The sequence below is a fragment of the Haematobia irritans genome, chromosome 2, assembly GCF_050003625.1.
Source record: "Haematobia irritans isolate KBUSLIRL chromosome 2, ASM5000362v1, whole genome shotgun sequence".
Taxonomy (NCBI): Eukaryota; Metazoa; Arthropoda; class Insecta; order Diptera; family Muscidae; genus Haematobia; species Haematobia irritans.
In genome coordinates this window covers 22,070,396-22,093,886 of record NC_134398.1, presented here as the reverse complement: position 1 = coordinate 22,093,886, position 23,491 = coordinate 22,070,396, and the positions used below count along the sequence as shown (strand labels likewise).

General features: G+C 28.5%; 2 protein-coding genes across 2 annotated transcripts; one reads left to right on the top strand and one right to left on the bottom strand.

The window, feature by feature from the left end:
* Positions 1–5,571: 5,571 nt before the first annotated feature.
* On the top strand, positions 5,572–11,283 carry LOC142227314 (gustatory and odorant receptor 21a-like). Its single transcript, XM_075297778.1, has 4 exons — positions 5,572–6,332; positions 6,392–6,537; positions 10,769–11,127; positions 11,185–11,283. The coding sequence occupies exons 1-4, from the start codon at positions 5,572–5,574 to the stop codon at positions 11,281–11,283; spliced, it is 1,365 nt and encodes a 454-aa protein (XP_075153893.1).
* Positions 11,284–15,901: 4,618 nt separating this feature from the next.
* Positions 15,902–21,646, bottom strand: LOC142223678 (gustatory and odorant receptor 21a-like). Its single transcript, XM_075293532.1, has 4 exons — positions 20,795–21,646; positions 16,649–16,794; positions 16,215–16,573; positions 15,902–16,146 (listed from the first exon to the last, which is right to left on the bottom strand). Exons 1-4 carry the CDS (start codon positions 21,553–21,555, stop codon positions 16,042–16,044), a joined length of 1,371 nt encoding a protein of 456 aa, XP_075149647.1. The 5' UTR covers positions 21,556–21,646; the 3' UTR covers positions 15,902–16,041.
* Positions 21,647–23,491: the final 1,845 nt, after the last annotated feature.

Here is a 23,491-nt window from a genome sequence, read left to right as displayed (position 1 = left end):
TAGTTCTATGGAAAACTTTGACAAAATTTTATTTCTATAGAAAATTTTGTCAAATTGTATTTCTATAGAAAATTTTGTCAAAATTTTATTTCTACAGAAAAATTTGCAAAATTTTATTTCTAGAGAAAATTTTGTCAAAATTGTATTTATCGGAACTATCAAAATTGGGAGAAAATTTTACAAAAATGTTGTTTCCATACCAAGTTTTATCAAAATTTTATTCCTATAGAAAAGTTTGTCAAAATTTTATTTCTATAGAAAATTTTATTAAAATTTTATTTCTATAGAAGACTTTGTCAAAAATTTTTTGTACAGAAAAATTTGTCAACATTTTTTTTATAAAAAATTTTGCCAAAATTTTATTTCTATAGCAAAATTTTGTTTCAATAGAAAATTTTGTCAAAATTGTATTTATCTGAACTAAATACAATTTTACAAAAATGTTGTTTCCATACCAAGTTTTATCAAAATTTTATTCTTTCTATAGGAATAAAATTTTGATAAAATTTTATTTTTATAGAAAATTTTGTCAAAATTTTATTTCAATAGAAAATTTTGTCAAAATTTTAGTTCTATGGAAAACTTTGACAAAATTTTATTCTATAGAACACTTTGTCAAATATTATTTTAATAGAAAATTTTGTTAAAATTTTATTTCCTTAGAAAATTTTGTCAAAATTTTATTTCTATAGAACACTTTGTCAAAATTTTATTTCTTCAGGAAAATTTGAAAAATTTTATTTCTATAGAAAATTTTGTCCAAATTTGTTTTTATCTATACTACCAACATTGGGAGAAAACTTTTAAAATAATGTTTCCATACCAAGGTTTTTCAAAATTTTATTCCTCTAGAAAAGTTTGTCAAAATTGTATTTATCTGAACTACCAAAAATTGGGAGAAAATTTTACAAAAATGTTGTTTCCATACCAAGTTTAATCAAAATTCTATTTCTATAGAAAATTTTGTCAAAATTGCATTTCTGTAGCAAAATTTTATTTCAATAGAAAATTTTGTCAAAATTTTAGTTCTATGTAAAATTTTGACAAAATTTTATTTCTATAAAACACTTTGTCAAATATTATTTTAATAGAAAATTTTGTCAACATTGTATTTTTACAGAAAACTTTGTCAAGATTGTATTTCTATAGATAATTTTGTCAAAATTGTATTTCTATAGATAATTTTGTCAAAATTTTAATTCTATAGAAAATTTTGTCAATATTTTATTTCTATAGAACATTTTGTCAAAATTTCATTTCTATAGAAAATTTTGTCAAAATTTTATTTCTACAGAAAATTTTGTCAAAATTGTATTTCTATAGAAAATTTTATTTGTCAAAATTGTATTTATCTGAACTAAATACAATTTTACAAAAATGTTGTTTCCATACCAAGTTTTATCAAAATTTTATTCTTTCTATAGGAATAAAATTTTGATAAAATTTTATTTTTATAGAAAATTTTGTCAAAATTTTATTTCAATAGAAAATTTTGTCAAAATTTTAGTTCTATGGAAAACTTTGACAAAATTTTATTCTATAGAACACTTTGTCAAATATTATTTTAATAGAAAATTTTTTTAAAATTTTATTTCCTTGGAAAATTTTGTCAAAATTTTATTTCTATAGAACACTTTGTCAAAATTTTATTTCTTCAGGAAAATTTGAAAAATTTTATTTCTATAGAAAATTTTGTCCAAATTTGTTTTTATCTAAACTACCAACATTGGGAGAAAATTTTTAAAAAAATGTTTCCATACCAAGGTTTTTCAAAATTTTATTCCTCTAGAAAAGTTTGTCAAAATTGTATTTATCTGAACTACCAAAATTTTGAGAAAATTTTACAAAAATGTTGTTTCCATACCAAGTTTAATCAAAATTCTATTTCTATAGAAAATTTTGTCAAAATTGCATTTCTATAGCAAAATTTTATTTCAATAGAAAATTTTGTCAAAATTTTAGTTCTATGTAAAATTTTGACAAAATTTTATTTCTATAAAACACTTTGTCAAATATTATTTTAATAGAAAATTTTGTCAACATTGTATTTTTACAGAAAACTTTGTCAAGATTGTATTTCTATAGATAATTTTGTCAAAATTGTATTTCTATAGATAATTTTGTCAAAATTTTAATTCTATAGAAAATTTTGTCAATATTTTATTTCTATAGAACATTTTGTCAAAATTTCATTTCTATAGAAAATTTTGTCAAAATTTTATTTCTACAGAAAATTTTGTCAAAATTGTATTTCTATAGAAAATTTTATTTCTATAGAAAATTTTTTCAAAATTGTATTTCTATAGAAAATTTTGTCAAAATTGTATTTCTATAGAAAATTTTGTCAAAATTTTATTTCTATAGAAAATTTTGTCAAAATTTTATTTATATAGAAAAATTTGTCAACATTTTTTTATAGAAAAATTTGTCAAAATTTTATTTCTATAGAAGACTTTGTCAAAATTTTATTTATATAGAAAAATTTGTCAACATTTTTTATAGAAAAATTTGTCAAAATTTTATTTCTATAGCAAAATTTTATTTTAATAGAAAATGTTGTCACAATTTTAGTTCTATGGAAAACTTTGACAAAATTTTATTTCTATAGAAAATTTTGTCAAAATTGTATTTCTATAGAAAATTTTGTCAAAATTTTATTTCTACAGAAAAATTTGCAAAATTTTATTTCTAGAGAAAATTTTGTCAAAATTGTATTTATCGGAACTATCAAAATTGGGAGAAAATTTTACAAAAATGTTGTTTCCATACCAAGTTTTATCAAAATTTTATTCCTATAGAAAAGTTTGTCAAAATTTTATTTCTATAGAAAATTTTATTAAAATTTTATTTCTATAGAAGACTTTGTCAAAATTTTTTTGTACAGAAAAATTTGTCAACATTTTTTTTATAAAAAATTTTGCCAAAATTTTATTTCTATAGCAAAATTTTGTTTCAATAGAAAAGTTTGTCAACATTTTAGTTCTATGGAAAACTTTGACAAAATTTTATTCTATAGAACACTTTGTCAAATATTATTTTAATAGAAAATTTTGTCAACATTGTATTTTTACAGAAAACCCTGTCAAGATTGTATTTCTATAGATAATCTTGTCAAAATTGTATTTCTATAGATAATTTTGTCAAAATTTTAATGCTATAGAAAATTGTATCAATATTTTATTTCCTTAGAAAATTGTATTTCTATAGAACACTTTGTCAAACTTTTATTTCTACAGAAAAATTTGCTAAATTTTATTTCAATAGAAAATTGTGTTAAAATTGTGTTTATGTAAACTACCAAAATTGAGAGAAAATTTTACAAAAATGTTGTTTCCATACCAAGGTTTTTCAAAATTTTATTCCTATAGAAAAGTTTGTCAAAATTTTATTTCTATAGAAAATTTTGTTAAAATTTTATTTCTGTAGAAAATTTTGTCAAAATTTTAATTCTATAGAAAATTTTGTCAAAATTTTATTTCTTTAGAAAATTTTGTTAAAATTTTTTTCTTCCATACCAAGGTTTTTCAAAATTTTATTCCTATAGAAAAGTTTGTCAAAATTTTATTTCTATAGAAAATTTTGTTAAAATTTTATTTCTATAGAAAATTTTGTCAAAATTTTAATTCTATAGAAAATTTTGTCAATATTTTATTTCCTTAGAAAATTGTATTTCTATAGAACACTTTGTCAAACTTTTATTTCTAAAGAAAAATTTGCAAAATTTTATTTCAATAGAAAATTTTGTTAAAATTGTTTTTATGTAAACTACCAAAATTGAGAGAAAATTTTACAAAAATGTTGTTTCCATACCAAGGTTTTTCAAAATTTTATTCCTATAGAAAAGTTTGTCAAAATTTTATTTCTATAGAAAATTTTGTTAAAATTTTATTTCTATAGAAAATGTTGTCAAAATTGTATCTTATAGAAATTTTGTCAAAATTGTATCTTATAGAAATTTTGTCAAAATTTTATTTCTTTAGAAAATTTTGTCAAAATTATATTTCTACAGAAAATTTTGTCAAAATTTTATTTCTGTAGAACATTTTTTCAATATTTTATTTCTGAAGAAAATTTTGTCAAAATTGTATTTCTATGGAAATTTTTGTCATAATTGTATTTCTCTAGTTTAAGACCCACCACCAATACATACACAAAATATTTAACTTAGCTAAAATCGGACCATTCGTTTTTTTACACCATCCACGTAATTTAACCCCAAAAAAGCTTAAAATTGAAATATTTTTTAAAAGTAGTTCTCGTCAATTATATTTAAATTATAAATTTTATCAAAACTTTATTTCTATAGAAAATTTTGTCAAAATTTTATTTCTACAGAAAATTTTATATCTACAGAAAATTTTGTTAAAATTTTTTTCATAGAAAATTTTGACAAAATTTTATTTCTTTAGAAAATTTTGTCAACATTTTATTTCTATAGGAAATTTTGTCAAAAATTTACTTCTATAGAAAATTTTGTCAAAATTGTATTTCTAAAGAAAATTTTGTCAAGATTTTATTTCTATAAAAAATTTTGTCAACATATTATTTCTTTAGATAATTTTGTCAAAATGTTATTTATATAGAGCACTTTGTCCAAATTTTATTTCTACAGAAAATTTTGTCAAAATTATATTTCTACAGAAAATGTTGTCAAAATTGTATCATATAGAAATTTTGTCAAAATTTTATTTCTATAGAAAATTTTTCAAAATTTTATTTCTATAGAAAATTTTGTCAAAATTGTATTTCTATAGAAAAATTTTCCAAAATTTCATTTCTATAGAAAATGTTGTCAAAATTGTATTTCTCTAGTTTAAGACCCACCACCAATACATGCACAAAATATTTAACTTAGCCAAATTCGTTTTCTTACACCATCCACGTAATATAACCCCATTTGCGACCAAAAAAGCTTAAAATACAAATATTTTTTAAAAAAATTTCTCGTCAATTATATCAAAATTTTAGTTTTGTATTCGAAGCTCGATATCATAGACTATTACAAACAGAAATTACAATAAAAATCGGAATACATATTTTTTGCGGCTTTCGAAGCACTATGACTCGTGTTCTGCAGAAGGTACATCATCATTACGCGGACCCAAGCCCAAGCTAGGACCTCTTTGGCAATAATGCTCAGGATCGATTTAGCCAAGTCCGTCTGTCTGTGAACACATTTTTTTAATCATAGTCTAGGTCGAGACCAAGGTCTTTGACCTAACTCATCATTGACGACGTTATTCCGGTAAACGACCTAGCCTAACCTTATGCAAATGAAGCTTTGCATCATCTGGGTGTAATGAAAATTAAGCATTCACCCGTACCCTTGACCTTGACACCTGGTGACACTGCATGGCCTATGAAATTTGGAATTCCCAAAAATTTTATGTCAACAAAAATGTTCCTCCTCTAAGTTTTGTTGACTCAACATAGACCAAAGTCATCAATGCATTTTAAATGATCTTTCACAAAAGCATATAAAACTGTCTCCTTGGACAGGAAACCTCAACAGTTTAACTAAAACCTTTGGATTACGAGAAAATCAAATCGGAAAACTTAATTCGAACCAACATGGCATTTTGGGCTAATGTGAGCTGTGAAACTCCACCATCGCCTCGTATAACTACAGTATTGAATCCCAACCAAAAGACATTTTTACATGATGAGTTGACTTTTAGAAATAAAATAAATTTTTTGGCCAAAAATGATGGAGCCAATTTGGAAGACTACTATGTACGTAAAGAAGAGGTTGTCGATGACCCCGAACTCTTGGATAAACATGATTCCTTCTATCACAACACCAAGAGTTTGCTGGTTCTCTTCCAAATTATGGGTGTAATGCCTCTAAAACGTAATCCACCCATACCAGGAATACCTCGTACGGGCTATTCTTGGTTTTCGAAACAATTCCTGTGGGCCCTTATCGTCTATAGCCTACAAACGATATTAGTGGTAATGGTGCTAAAGGAGAGAGTGAACAATTTTAGAGATAATCCCGATAAACGTTTCGATGAGGCCATCTACAATGTCATCTTTATCAGTTTGCTGTTTACGAATTTCCTATTGCCAGTGGCAAGTTGGCGTCATGGTCCCCAAGTGGCTATATTCAAAAATATGTGGACCAATTATCAATTGAAATTCTACAAGGTCACCGGAACTCCTATTGAATTTCCAAATTTATATCCCATAACCTGGGGCCTGTGTATATTCTCCTGGGGTCTGAGCATTGCTATTAATTTGTCTCAATATTTCCTGCAACCGGATTTTAAATTATGGTACACTTTTGCCTATTATCCCTTGATAGCCATGTTAAATGGTTTCTGTAGTTTATGGTAAGAAGGCATTTAGGGATAAAATTCTCTTAGAATTTTTGTTAAGACGGTCATTTCAGGTATATCAACTGCACAGCTTTTGGTATTGCCAGTAAAGCCTTATCAGAATCCTTAAAGAAGACATTGACTGGTGAAAAGCCAGCTCAAAAAATTACTGAGCATCGTTATTTATGGGTCGATTTGAGTCATATGATGCAGCAATTGGGTAAGCACATTTTACAATTTCAAAAAATGTAAATTTTTTCAAAAATCATTGTTTATACGTAAATCTATAAAAATTTTAGGATCGAGAAAATTGCGTCAAAATTCTTATTTGAGTTAAAAAAAAAAATTATTTAACACCAATTTTTGACTTAAAAATTTTTTTTATTTAACACCAATTTTTGACTTAACTCTACAGAACATTTTAGGTTTTTTTTTTTACATAGAAATTTAATACAGAAAATTTTTAAACAAAAACTTCGTTGAATTTTTTCCTAGAAGAACTTTTTAAAATTAATTTTTTGGAGATCTTTTTTCCACATATTTTTAACTGGATATCGATAGAAAGGTTCAATAACGATTAAAACAAAAAATTAAAAAACACAAGTGAAGTGATGAACTTTTTTTGTTTTCTGTAGAAAAATTTTCCAAACAGTTTGCGTTGAATTTTTTCCATGGAAGACTTTGGCGAAATTTTTAATTTTTTTTCTATTGAAAAATTTTACATAAAAATTTTCTATAGAAAAAATTTGTCAAATTATTTTTTTAGATTTTTTATTATATTATATAGACAATTTTGTTGAAATTTTTATATTTTTCTTTCTATAAAAGATTTTTTTAAATGAAAATATTCTACAGAAAATTTTCTCAAGATAGTTTTTGTTGATTTTTTTATGGAAGACCTTGGTGAATTTTTTTTAATTTTCTTCTAAAGAAAATTTTCTAGATTTGTTTGAAAATTTCAAATTTAATGAAACTTTGCATCATCTATTTGTAATAAAAATGAATACCACGGCGTATGATAATGAAATTCCCCAAAATTTTGTGTCAACAAAAATTGTCCAATCTCAAAATTTGATTGACTTATCATAGACCAAAGTCATCTATAAAAGATTTTTTTAAATGCAAATTTTCTATAGAAAATTCACTCAACATAGTTGATTTTTTATGGAAGATGTTGGTGAAATTTTTTTTTTGTCAAGTTTATAGAAAACTTAAAAATATTTGATGAAACTAACAAAAAAACTTCTTTTCTATAGACAATTTTTAGAGTTTTTGACTAAGAAAATTTCCAAAGAAAATTTTGTTATCTTATGTTTCGTTGATTTTATTCTATAAAAGAACTATTTTACATTTTTATATTTTTCTTTCAAAATTTTCAAAAGAAAACATTTTTATTCGGTAAAAATATTTGTTAAAATATTATTTCTACAGAAAAATTTAACACAATTTATTTTTATTGAAAATCAATAGAAAATTTTAACAAAATTTGATATCGATATAAAAATTTCATTAAAATATTCTATATAAAAAGTTCTTTTTTATTTTGCTATTTTTTTTACATTTTTTCAACTTCATCAAATTTACTTTGTTTTAAATGGTAAATGTCATTTGTTAAATTAAATGTCACCATAACAACACCATATGGAATCACGGTCGAGGCAGAAAAAAAGCTATCAAAATTTTAACAAACGCTTACCAAACAAAAAAATCTTATTTTTAAATATTTTTATTTCCACAGAAAATTTTGTCAAAATTTTAAATCTTATCAAAATTTTATTTCTATTATTTGTCAACGTTTTATTTCTATAGAAAATTTTGTTAATTTTTTTTTCTGTAGAAAATTTCGTCAAAATTTAATTTCTATAGAACATTTTGACAAGATTTTATTTCTATAGAAAATTTTGTAAAATTTTTTTTCTATAGAAAATTTTGTCAAAATTTTATTTCTATAGACATTTTTTTCAATTTTTTTTCTATAGAAAATTTTGTCAATTTCTATAGAAATAAGAAAATTTTCTCAATTTTTTTCCTATAGAAAATTTTGTCAAAATTTTATTTCTATAGAAAATTTGTTCAAAATTTTTTTCTATAGAAAAATTTGTCAAAATTTTATTTCTATAGAAAATTTTGTCAAAATGTTATTTCTATAGACAATTTTGTCAACATTTTATTTCTATAGAAAATTTTATCAACATTTTATTTCTATAGAAAATTTTGTCAAAATTTTATTTCTATAGAACATTTGGACAAGATTTTATTTCCATAGAAAATGTTGTCAATTTTTTTTCTATATAAATTTTTGTCAACATTTTATTTCTATATAAAATTTTGTCAACATTTTTTCTATAGAAAATTGTCTTAAAATTTTTTTTCTGATGAAAATTTTGTCAATTTTTATACCCTGCGCCACACTGCGGAACAGGGTATTATAAGTTAGTGCATATGTTTGTAACACCCAGAAGGAGACGAGATAGATACATGGTGTCTTTGGCAATAATGCTCAGGGTGGGTCCCTGAGTCGATATAACCATGTCCGTCTGTCTGAGAACACAGTTTTGTGATCAAAGTCTAGGTCGCAATTTAAGTCCAATCGCCTTCAAATTTGGCACATGTTCCTAATTTGGGTCAGAATAGAACCCTATTGATTTTGGAAGAAATCGGTTCAGATTTAGATATAGCTCCCATATATATCTTTCGCCCGATATGCACTAATATGGACCCAGAAGCCAGAGTTTTGGCCCAATTTGTTTGAAATTTTGCACTAGGAGTACAATTAGTAGTGCAGTTAAGTGTGCAAAATTTTATTGAAATCGGTTAAGATTTAGATATAGCTCCCATATATATCTTTCGCCCGATATGGACTAATATGGTTCAAAAGCCAGAGTTTTGGCCCAATTTGGTTGACATTTTGCACAGGGAGATTTAGCAGATTTAGCATTGTAGCTATACGTGCCAAATTTGATTGAAATCGGTTCAGATTTATATATAGCTCCCATTTATAGCTTTCGCCCGATTTACACTCATATGACCACAGAGGCCAATTTTTTACTCCGATTTAGTTGAAATTTTGCACAGGGAGTAGAATTAGCATTGTAGCTATGCGTGCCCAATTTGGTTGAAATCGGTTCATATTTAGATATATCTCCCATATATATGTTTTTCTGATTTCCACAAAAATGGTCAAAATACCAACATTTTCCCTTTTAAAATCGCCTCTGCTTACACTGAAAAAAAAAGCATACTCGGTTCCAAAGATTTTGTCTTTACTTTAAAAAATTTGGTATTAATTCCGAGCCAAAGAAGCGGAGAATACAAGTAAGGATACTTTTAAGACACAATTCTCTTTTAAATTTAAGTTTTGTGTACTTGCTTCTAGGAAGCAAATTTTAATTTTTCGCTTTCGCAGCTTTTTCTTCATATGCTATCAAAGTCCTTTAAAAACGAGTTAACGGCAACTTTATTTTCCAAATTAGAACTCGACTTCCAGTAGAAATTATGCTATGTTTGAAGTAAAAAACTTCTTTAAAATAAAGTTTTGAAAAACATGTCCTATATTTGAACGATTTTTTGCTTTGTAGTCAAGATGCAAAAAGACAACAAATTTAAAGACAATTTCATTAAATTTAAAGAATTTTTCTGAATTATTAAAGTCAAGTTGACCTTAGCCTATAAACTTTTTCTTTCATGTTAAGATACCCATTTTTAATTCAAATCACTTAATTATAAGGACAATACGACTTCATTGAAAAGTTTATCGACTTTTGGACAAGGAAAATAACTTTATTTTAAAGAAATGCGTCTTCTATGCTAAGCAAAATTTGTATTCGTATTTGAAAGACATGAAATCTTTGACCTGTCGCGCCCCCGATTTCAGTCGCCGCCGACCATTTATTGCCAGTCGACGCCGCCGGCGAATATGTCGACTCATCTCGGCTCAAATTTAGACGCCAATTAATTAAAAATATCGATTGAAATAAGAAAAATGTATTTATAATTGTCATATATTTTCCAAAATTATGAACCTTCCACCCACAAACAATCATTTTCAAGCTGCTATAATAATTTTACAAAAATTTAGCTCAGAAAATTTGAATGAGATGTAAATTTGATTGTAAGATTGGTAGTACAACTAATCTTATTCCTATTCGAGCAACTTCAAATTGATTTTATAACGGATAATTGTCCTCCGCCGAATAGGCAAATTTTTATCGGCTTAGGCGCCGCCGCCTGAGGCAAAAATTTAATGTCAGCCGCAGCCGAATGGCTCGGCTTCATTCTCTGGTATGGAATACACAATGTGGTTGGTAGCACTGCATATAAACGAGTTCCACGACATCTATTGACAAAATATGAAAATATGGAAAATTCTCTCATAAATTTATTTCTAGAGAATAAATATTCTAACAAATTGATTTTTACAAATTTTGTATTTTGTTTCGTCATTTTCACAGGACGTGCATATTCCAATATGTATGGAATGTATTGTTTAGTGGTATTCTTCACCACCATTATTGCCACCTATGGGTCATTCAGTGAAATTCTTGATCATGGAGCCACCTTCAAGGAAATCGGTCTATTTGTTATTGTTTTCTATTGCATGGGTTTATTGTACATCATTTGTAATGAAGCTCATTATGCATCACAGAAAGTCGGTTTGGATTTTCAAACGCAACTCTTAAATATCAATTTAACTGCAGTGGATACTTCGACCCAAAAAGAGGTGGAAATGTTTCTAGTGGCAATTGCTAAGAATCCTCCTACTATGAATTTGGATGGTTATGCTACCATTAATCGGGAATTGATAACATCGGTAAGGGAAATTAAAAAAAAATGGAGATCATATTTATTTGAATTAACTTTTTTTCAGAATGTCTCATTTATGGCTACATATCTGGTAGTGCTGTTGCAATTTAAAATTACCGAACAACGTGGACTAAGATCTCAACAGGCATCCACTATTCTATGAAAAATGATAGCGGACAATCTCTTGACTTAAAGCCGATACTGTGTTGGGTTTTCGCATAGAAAATAAAATTTTTGTAATAAAATAAAATAAACAATAAATATAAATATAATCCCCTCAAATATTAACCCATTTTTTTATTTAGTAGTACTATCAATAATTTATAATATTCTTTGTACTTATATAAATTATTACAAACTTTAATTCATTTTAACCAACTGACTAATAGATTTAAAACGTATAAATAAATCAAAATTTGTAAAAATTTTATTTCTATAGAAAATTTTGTCAAAATTTTATTTCTATAGAAAATTTTGTCAAAATTTTATTTCTATAGAAAATTTTGTCAAAATGTTATTCCCACAGAAAATTTTGTCAAAATTTTATTTCTATAGAAAAATTTGTCAAAATTTTATTTCTATAAAAATTTTGTTTCTATAGAAAACTTCGTCAAAACTTTATTTCTATAGAAAATTTTGTCAAAATTTTATTTCTATAGTAAATTTTGTCAAAATTTTATTTCTATAGAAAATTTTGTCAAAATTTTATTTCTATTGAAAATTTTGTCAAAATTTTATTTCTATAGAAAATTTTGTCAAAATTTTATTTCTATAGAAAATTTTGTCAAAACTTTATTTCAATAGAAAATGTTGTCAAAATTTTATTTCTATAGAAAAGTTTTGTTAAAATTGTATTTCTATAGAAAATTTGTCAAAATTTTATTTCTATAGAAAATTTTGTCGAAATTTTATTTCTATAGAAAATTTTGTTAAAATTTAATTTCTATAGAAACTTTTGTTAAAACTTTATTTCTATAGAAAATTTTATCGAAATTTTATTTCTATAGAAAATTTTGTTAAAATTTAATTTCTATAGAAACTTTTGTCAAAATTTTATTTCTATAGAAAATTTTGTCGAAATTTTATTTCTATAGAAAATTTTGTTAAAATTTAATTTCTATAGAAACTTTTGTCTAAATTTTATTTCTATAGAAAATTTGGTCGAAATTTTCTTTCTATAGAAAATTTTGTTAAAATTTAATTCCTATAGAAACTTTTGTCAAAATTTTATTCCTATTGAAAATTTTATCAAAATTTTATTTCTATAGAAAACTGTGTCACAATGTTATTTCTATTGAAAATTTTGTCAAAATTTTATTTCTATAAAAAATTTTGTCAAATTTTTATCTCTATAGAAAATTTTGTCAAAATTTTATTTCCATAGAAAATTTTGTCAAAATTTTATTTCTATAGAAAATTTTGTCAAAATTTTATTTTTATAGAAAATTTTGTCGAAATTTTATTTCTTTTGTTTTGTTATTGTTGGTTTTGTTCTTTAAGCATTGTTGTTGTTTTTTTATTTCAGCTTAAAACCATACATAGACTAAACTACAAGAGTAGCTTAACCAACAGAAGAAAAGAATGTTTGTCAAATTTATTTGGGCAAAGCCCTATAGACTGCAAGAAGGTTGGATGGACGCACGTTTCGGAATTACCACATTCCTCATCAGCATCCTCTACTTGCAGCAAAACTATCAACCAATTATCAGAATAAATTCAGGCAGTTTATTAAACCCAACAAAAACTACACTTGAACCCTCCGAAAAAAGGTTTTACATTGATAGCCGGCTTATGCCGAAATAAATTCGAAACAAACATATCTCTTTTCCTATGCCACTGTCAAATCATCGATTTGAATTCACATGGCTGGGTTTATTTTGAGCGTGCCTCCTCTTCTTTTTCCATTTGTTTTGCTTAAAGAACAAAACCAACAATAACAAAACAAAACAAATGGAAAAAGAAGAGGAGGCACGCTCAAAATAAACCCAGCCATGTGAATTCAAATCGATGATTAGACAGTGGCATAGGAAAAGAGATATGTTTGTTTCGAATTTATTTCGGCATAAGCCGGCTATCAATGTAAAACCTTTTTTCGGAGGGTTCAAGTGTGGTTTTTGTTGGGTTTAATAAACTGCCTGAATTTATTCTGATAATTGGTTGATAGTTTTGCTGCAAGTAGAGGATGCTGATGAGGAATGTGGTAATTCCGAAACGTGCGTCCATCCAACCATCTTGCAGTCTATAGGGCTTTGCCCAAATAAATTTGACAAACATTCTTTTCCTCTGTTGGTTAAGCTACTCTTGTAGTTTAGTCAATGTATGGTTTTAAGCTGAAATAAAAAAACAACAACGAAATTTTATTTCTATAGAAAAATTTTGTTAAAATTGTATTTCTATAGAAAATTTTATCACAATTTTATTACTAAAGAAAATTTTGTCAAAATGTTACTTCTGTTTTTTCATAAATTTTATCGCTATAAAAAAATGCTGTCAAATTTTTATCTCTATAGAAATATTTGTCAAAATGGTATTTCTATAGAAAATTTTGTCAAAATTTTATTTCTATAGAAAATGTTGCCAAAATTTTATTCCTATAGAAAATTTTGTCAAAATTTTATATCTAACGAAAATTTTGTCAAAATGTTACTTCTATAGAAAACTTCGTCAAAATTTTATTTCTATAGAAAATTTTGTCAATTGTTTTTTTTTCTATAGACATTTTTGTTAAAATTTTATTTCTATAGAAAATTTTGTCAAAATTGTATCTCTATAGAAAACTTTTCATAAATTTTATCTCTATAAAAAATTTTGTCAAATTTTTATATCTATAGAAAACTTTGTCAAAATTTTATTTCCATAGAAAATTTTTCGAAAATTTTATTACCATAGAAAATTTTGTCAAAATTTTATTTCTAAAGAAAATTTTGTCAAAATTTTATTTCTATAGAAAATTTTGTCAAAATTTTAGTTCTTTAGAAAATTTTATCAAATTTTTATTTCTATAGAAAATTTTGTCACAATTTTATTTCTATAGAAAATTTTGTCGAAATTTTATTTCTATAGAAAATTTTGTTAAAATTTAATTTCTATAGAAACTTTTGTCAAAATTTTATTTCTATAGAAACTTTTGTCAAAATGTTATTTCTATAAAAATTTTATCAAATTTTTATTTCTATAGAAAATTTTGTCAAAATTTTATTTCTATAAAAAATTTTGTCGAAATTTTATTTCTACAGAAAATTTTGTTAAAATTTAATTTCTTTAGAAACTTTTGTAAAAATTTTATTTCTATAGAAACTTTTTTCAAAATGTTATTTCTATAGAAAATTTTGTCAAAATTTTAGTTCTATAGAAAATTTTGTCAAAATTTTATTTCTATAGAAAATTTTATTAAATTTTTATTTCTATAGAAAATTTTGTAAAAATTTTATTTCTATAGAGAATTTTATCAAAATTTTATTTCTATAGAAAATTTGGCAAAAATTTATTGCTATAGAAAATTTTGTCCAAATTTTATTTCTAAAGAAAATTTTGTCAAAATTTTATTTCTAAAGAAAATTTTGTTAAAATTTTATTTTTATAGATGATTTTATCAAAATTTTATTACTATAGAAAATTTTGTCAAAATTTTATTTCTATAGAAAATTTTATCAAAATTTTATTACTATAGAGAATGTTGTCTAAATTTTATTTGTATAGAAAATTTTGTCAAAATTTTATTACTATAGAAAATTTTGTCAAAATTTTATGTCTATAGAAAATTTTGTCAAATTTTTTTTTCTATAGAAAATTTTGTCAAAATGTTATATCTATAGAAAATTTTGTCACATTTTTTTTTCTATAGAAAATTTTGTCAAAATTTTATTTTTTAAGGAAATTTTGTGAAAATTTTATTTCTATAGAAAATTTTGTGAAAATGTTATTTCGATAGAAAATTTTGTCAAAATTTTTGTTCTATAGAAAATTTTGCAAATACCTCTTAGTTGGAGAGGAATTTATTGCAAAATGTACCTAACCATCAAGAATTATACAAAACGTTAAAAAAAAATCTAGCATTTTTGGTAGAGTTCTACCAACTGTGGCAACCGTGATTGTAAGCCTTTAATAAATTAATTAAAAGTTACTATCATAAAATTAACGACATAGGGATTAATTGCAACACATTTACGAAACCGGATACAGTAAAAATACTTGAGCTACTGTATACAAGAGTGTTCAATTTATATGGTTGTAGTATTGGCTAAGTGATTAGTATGGACGTAAACAAATCAACATAAAAATAATGTGTGTACAGTACACGTATATGTTATACACTGTTCACGTTATACGTTTATTCGTACAAAATGCCTGTGTCGGAAGTACACAATGCGCCGTTCAGATTATAAGATATTCCAGACGATATATCTGTGTTTGCATAGAATCTTACAGTGTGGCCAATCGATACAAATAGTCGGCCTTGACTAAATAATGTGTTATTGATCCCATAAACAAGCAGCACTAATGATTATGTCTTTGAGCATAACTTATGGTGTAGCCAACATTTGGGATATGTGCCGCAAGAACACTGTCAACTGGACGGCGCAGAATGGGCCGTTTATCCTGATGGAATATCTGTGTTTGTAAAAGAAACTTAGAGTGTGCCCAATATTCTTACATCACATCAGCAACCTTTTCAAAACTTTATCGTTTCATTTTCTGTCTTCAGTGAGTGTATAGAAATTGTTATTCTAAATTCGTTTCAAGTGAAAGTCAAAATAATAACAGATATATCAAAATTAGATGTATTCTTATTAGATTTATTAATTTGAAAGATTGCTTTCGAAGTTTCAATTTTATATTTCTTCATCAATGAGTCTTATATCTAAAGTTTCAAGTCGCCACCCTCTCGCCACTCCGAAATATTTGTCCACAATTGGTTCCATTATAATGTGCCCACTACAACTTGTTGTTGTGAGCGTAATCCTCTTTGTTCGGTGATTTTGAATTGCAGCAGAACCACAAGATATGTAGCCATAAATGAGACATTCTGGAAATGAAAGAGAAAAAAATAAATGTTAGCAGAATTTTCTCTTTTTGTTGTCTCCTCATACTCACCGATGTAATAAGCTCTCGATTAATATTCGCATAACCATCCAAATTCATAATAGGTGGATTTTTCGAAATAGCCATTAAGAACATTTCCACTTCTTTTTGTGTTGCTGTATCGACAGCTGTCAAATTGACATTTAATAGTTGCGTCTGAAAATCAAGACCAACTTTTTGCGAAGCATAATGGGCCTCATTACAAATGATGTACAATAGACTCATGCAATAGAATACAATGACGAATAGACCCACTTCTTTATAGGTGGCTCCATGATCGATAATTTCACTGAATGACCCATAGGTGGCAATAATAGTGGTGAAGAATACAACCAAACAATACATGCCATACATATTGGAATATGCTCTTCCTGTTCGAAGATCAATGTTATTCGTTTGTGATAACTATAAAATATACGAGAAGTCGGGTTTGCATTCAAACTCACCCAATTGCTGCATCATGTGACTAAGATCCACCCAGAGATAACGATATTCGGTTAGCTTCTGTGCAGGTTTTTCACTCCTCAAAGTGACTTGCAACGAATCTGACAAAGCTTTACTGGCAGTACCAAAGGCATTGCAGTTTATATACCTGTGAGCGTAATAAATAATAATTAAAAGAATTAATTTAAAAACACAAATGACCAGCGTTATACACTAAAGTGAGAGATGATGTGCATTTCGTCCACTCTACTACAGCAAACATTGAAAGCAATGTGAATATCTTTACTTTGCAATTTTGGTATAAACAGTATTATGTCTCTCTTTAGATCAAAATTGGCTAAAATTGATGGCTAAAGCGAATAATATGGCACTGACAGTTGGAGAAAAATTCCACATACAATAGAGATATTTTGGACATATGTCCATGGAACAAAGAAGGGAGATTTATCTGGTGGCTTATTGCACATCGTTCTGCTCGTAGTTTGATTAAAATGTTCAGATCCAACACTAAGACCTTCAGGCATAGAGTTCTCCACTGAGACATTCGGGCTTACAATTTCACCCTGAGACCTTCTGTCCTACAGTTGCACAACTGAGATCTTGGGATCTACAGGTTCCCCAATGAGATCTTCGGGCCCACAGTGAACCACTGCGACCTTCCGGTCTAAAGTTCCCCACTAAGACTTTTAGGCATACAGTTCCCCTTTGAGACCCTCAGGCCTACAGTTCACCACTGAGACCTTCAGATCTAAATTTCCACCATTGAGATCTTTGTATCTATAGTACCCTACTAAGAACTTCTGGCATACAGTTCCACCACTGAGATTTGCGGATCTACAGTTTCATCAATGATACCTTCGGGATTAGAGTTTAACCACTTTGACCTTCGCGCCTAAAGTACCCCACTGAGACTTTCTGGAATCCAGCACTGAGACCTTCAGGGCTACAGTTCACCACTTTGAGTTTTGGATAAACGTTCCACCACTGAAATCTTCGCACCTAAAGTACCCCACTGAGACCTCCTGGCCTACAAATTCACCACTGAGACCTTTGGACCAACAGTTCCATCACTGTTCATCACTGAAACCTTCGAATTAAAGTCCCACCACTAAGATCCTCGGATCAACTATACCCCACTGAGACCTTCTGTCACAAAGTTCCACCACTGATATCTTTGGATCCAGATTCACAAATGATAATCCCGGGATTAGAGTTTAACCACTTAAACCTTCGTACCTAAAGTACACCACTGAGACCTTCTGAAATACAATTCCACCACTGAGATATTTGGCCTACAGTTCCACCACTGAGACTTTGGGGCCTACAGTTCCACCACTGAGATTTGCGGATCTACAGTTTCATCAATGATACCTTCGGGGTCAGAGTTTAACCACTTTGACCTTCGCGCCTAAAGTACCCCACTGAGACTTTCTGGCTTCCAAATCCACCACTGAGACCTTCAGGACTACAGTTCACCACTTAGAGCTTCGGATTAAAGTTCCACCACTGAGATCTTCGCATCTAAAGTACCCCACTGAGACCTCCTGGCCTACAAATCCACCACTGAGACCTTTGGACCAACAGTTCCACCACTGCAATCTTCTGGCCTACAGTTGCACTACTAAGATCATCGGATCTATAGTTCCACCCTAAGACCTTCGGGCCTAGAATTCTCCAATGAGACATTCGTGCCCACATTTCCACCACTGGGAACTTGAAGCCTACATTTCCACCACTGAGATCTTCGGGCCTACAGTACACCACTGAGACCTTCTGACCTACAGTCGTACCACTGAGTCCTTCGAGCTTAAAGTCCCCCACTGAGATCTTCGGACCTACAGTTTGACCAATGAGACCTCGGTGTTAGAGTTTAATCACTCAGTACTACACCGAGGCCTTCTGGCCTAAAAATCCATCACCAAGACCTTCAGACCTACTGTTCACCACTGAGTGCTTCGGACCTACAGTTCTCCTTTGAGACCTTCAAGCCTATAGTTCATAACTGAAACCTTCGAAATGAAGTCCCACCACTAAGATCCACGGATCAACAATACCCCACTGAGATCTTCTGTCATAAAGTTCCACTACTGAGATCTTTGGATCTAGATTCACAAATGATAATCTGGGGATTATAGTTTAACCACTTAGACCTTCGCACCTAAAGTACTCCACTGAGACCTTCTGCCCTACAATTCCACCACTGAGATATTCGGCTTACAGTTCCACCACTGAGACCTTCGGGCCTACAGTGCCACCACTGAGATCTTCGGATCTACAGTTCCACCACTGAAATCTTAGGGTCTACAGTTCCATCCCTGAGGCCTTTGGTCCTACAGATCTTCAGTGCGATCTTCGGATCTACAGTTCCACCCCTGAGGCCTTTAGGGTTAGAGTTTAACCACTTAGACTTTTGAGCCGAAAGAACCCCACTGAGACCTTCTGGAATACAATTCCACCACTGAGATCTTCTGGCATACTGTTCACCACTGGTAGCTTCGGGCCCACAGATCCCCTTTAATACCTTCGAGCCTACACTTCACCGCTGAGACCTTCGGATTAAAGTTTCACCACTGACATCTTCAGATCTACAGTTCCACCCCTGGGACCTTTGGGCTTACAGATTCCCACCGTGGGAGGAGCCACCGTGGTGCAATGGCTAGCATGCCCGCCTTGCATACACAAGGTCGTGGGTTCGATTCCTGCTACGACCGAACACCAAAACGTTTTTCAGCGGTGGATTATCCCACCTCAGTAATGCTGGTGACATTTCTGAGGGTTTCAAAGCTTCTCTAAGAGGTTTCACTGGAATGTGGAACGCCGTTCGGACTCGGCTATAAAAAGGAGGTCCCTTGCCATTGAGCTTAACATGGAATCGGGCAGCACTCAGTGATAAGAGAGAAGTTCACCACTGTGGTAGCACAATGGACTGAATATTCTAAGTGAGCCTGATACATCGGACTGCCACATAACCTAACCTAACCTAACCTATAGATTCCCACTGAGACCTTTGGGTTTACAGATCCTCCTCTGACGTCTGTGGGCCTGCACTTTTCGGGCCTACATTTCGCTCGTTGCTCGGATGTCGTCAGTAATTCTAAACCCGACCGTAAACGATTACCGCCACGATTGCAACCGTCCCCCATCACTTAAAAATCGATGTTCTCATAAATTACCGATCATCTACGAAAAGATTAACTTATCAACTACCGATCATCGCCAAGCCGACGTTTCTCATCGACTAGCGATTATCCAAAAACCGAATTTCTCAATAACAAACCGAAGTCCTAAGTTGACGATCGGTAGATGAGATCATCGACGAAGCGACGTACTCACCCAGTACCGAATTTCTCATCGGCTACCGATTATCAACGTACCGAAATTTTCATCAATTACCTAATCTTTAGGAACCGACGTTCTCATCCACTACGATTGTCAACGAACCGAATTATTATCGTGTACCGATGATCAAGGAACCAACGTAATCATCAACAAACCGATTCTCTCATTAGGTACCGATCATCAATTAACCGAAAAACCGAAGTTCTTACAACCTATCGATTATCTATAAACCGAATTCTTCATTCAACTTAGCAAATTAACAGTTCCCGATTACCTATAAAACGATGACATCCCAAATGCCGGCTCCTATTCCTTCAGATATTGATCGTATTAGAGTGATTCTCATATATCACACAAGTAGATTATGCAATAGTTCAAATAGTAAAATCAAGAGATAAACACCTGCGTTCATACTCCGAAAGGCTTAGAGAGACCTTACGAAGACCTTCAAGACGTCTTAGATTTGCTAAACCTACGAGAAAACCATGTTACAGTTGGGAAAAGCAGATGATACATCTGGCTCATCGATGCGTTTGGTTACTGCAGTAGTAATCGATATTGCCCTCTGAATTTTTCTACAATCCGCAGAAAACCCGACTTCAATCCACAGCAAAAACAAACATTCGAGACATGTCTGGCTGAACCAGTGGAAAATGCTATTGTTCCAGACGGTGTGGTTGATTAATATCGGGCTAGAACTTGTCGACGTTTTTGTGAAGTTTGAAATCAGCTACAACATATTTCACATTTAATTAAAATACGATTTTCAACACTTTTGTTTAAATTAAGCGATTTCCTTCCCAACTTACCACAAACTGCAAAAACAATTCAGCATAGCAATCAGCGGATAATAGGCAAACGTATACCAAAATTCAAAATCCGGTTGCAAAAAGTACTGTGACAAATTGATCAAAATACTCAAAGTCCATGAGAAAATACACAGGCCCCATGTTAAAGGATACAAATTGGGAAAAGCAATTGGTGTTCCGGTTACTTTCAGAAATTTCAATTGATAATTAGTCCACATATTTTTAAAAATGGCCACTTGGGGTCCATGACGCCAACTTGCCACAGGCAATAGAAAATTCGTGAACAGCAAGCTAATAAAGATGACATTGTAGATGGCTTCATCGAAACGTTTATCGGAATTAGTAACGAAATTATTGACACGTTCCTGTAGCACAAATATCACCACTGTAGTTTGAATTACGAAAATAAACATGGCCCACAGGACTTGTTTCGAAGTCCAAGAATAACCTGTGCGTGGTAGACCAGGCTTCACGGGATTGCGATGTATGGGCATAACTCCCATGATTTGGAAAAGAACCAAGAGACTTTTTGTCGTATGGTAGAAGGAGTCATGTTTATCCAACAATTCAGGATCATCGACGGGCTCTTCTTTGCGGACATAATAGTCGGAGAGATTGGCATCATCGTTGTCAGCAAGGAAATTCAACTTTTCCCGATATCTCAATTCATCATGCAAAAATTGTTTTTGACTAGGATTCAAGGCTGGCATCACCTTAGCTGAAGAAGGGGCCCTACTGGCCACACTTGCCCAAAAAGCCATTTTTTCTACAGGGTCCAGTAAAGCTAAATATTTACTATTTTTTCTCTTCTATTCTGATATATCCAAATTCAAATTATTGTTATCCAAGCAGGTGTTGAAGGTAAACTGTGAAATTTTTTCTTCGAAAGTTCCATTTAAATAGCAGGAAAGTTGGTCTATCGTTCGATAACTTTTAAATTTTATGTCAACAATGGCCATCACAATTGGGAGGACTTTTTGATTTGTTTCAATGCAAGGCTGCCGTTTGACTTTGTCATAATTTGCAATGCAGTAAGGTCAAGGTCAGTTGTTTGGGTTCAGACAATTGGTGGATAGTTGATGGTGATAGGCTACCATTTGAGGTTATGGTTTAATGACATGTCCTTTACCAATATTTGAAGCATTAACGGAAAACAGGGATCTCTGTCAATGTTAGATTCAAGAGTTTGAAAGTATTTTATTTTTTTCTAGGGCAATCCCTTAATAAATCAACGAATTATACGCTCAAAGTAGTCCTTTATTAATATTTGAACTATAAGCCATATAGGTACAAGGAGCTTTTCTATAGAAATGACATTTTGACAAAATTTTCTATTGGAATAAAATTTTGACAAAATTTTCTACAGAAATAAAAATTTTAAAAATTTTCATAGAAACAAAATGTTGACAAAATTTTCTATGGAAATACAATTTTGACAAAATTTTCTACAGAAATAAAATTTTTGACAAAATTTTCTATAGAAACAAAATTTTAACAAAATTTTCTATAAAAATAAAATTTTGACATAATTTTCTATAGAAATAAAATTTTGACAAAATTTTCTTAAAGATAAAATTTTGACATAATTTTCTATAAAACTTAAATTTTTAACAAAATTTTGTATAGAAAAAAAAATTGACCTAATTTTCTCTAGAAATTAAATTTTGACAAAAATTTTTTTATAGAAATAAAACTTTGACTACATTTTCTATAACAAAAAATAAAATTTTGACAAAATTTTCTATAGAAATGAAATTTTGACAACATATTCTATAGAATAAAATTTTGACTATATTTTCTATAGAAATAAAATTTTGACAAAATTTTCCATAGAAAAAAATTGATTTAATTTTCTATCAAAATAAAATTTTGATATAACTTTCTATAGAACTTAAATTAAAAAAATTTATAAAAATAAAATTTTGACATAATTTTCTATAGAACTTAAAATTTAACAAAATAGAAATAAAAAATCTATATAAATAAAATTTTGACAAAATTTTCTATACAGATAAAATTTTGACATAATTTTCTATAAAACATAATTTTTTAACAAAATATTGTATAGAAAAAAAAAAACTTTGACAAAATTTTCTACAGAAATAAAATTTTGACAAAATTTTCCATAAAAATAAAATGTTGACTAAATTTTCCATAGAAATAAAATTTTTGACTAAATTTTCTATAAAAATAAAATTGTGACTAAATTTTCTATTAAGATAAAATTTTGACATAATTTTCTATAAAACTTATTTTTTTAACAAAATTTTGTACAGAAAAAAAATTTTGACAAAATTTTCTACAGAAATAAAATTTAGACAAAATTTTCTATAGAAATAAAATTTTGACAAAATATTCCATAGAAATAAAATTTTGACTAAATTTTCTATAAAAATTAAATTTTGACAAAATTTTCTATAAAGATAAAATGTTGACATAATTTTCTATAAAACTTAAATTCTTAAAAAAATTTTGTATAAGAAAAAAATTTTGGCCTAATTTTTTTTTTTATAAATTAAATTTTGACAAAATTTTTTTATAGAAATAAAATGTTGACAAAATTTTAACTTTTTATAGAACTTAAATTTAAAAAAAAAATGCTATGGAAATAAAATTTTGACAACATTTTCTATAGAACTTAAAATTTTGACACATTTTCTATAGAAATGAAATTTTGACAAAATTTTCCTTGGAAAT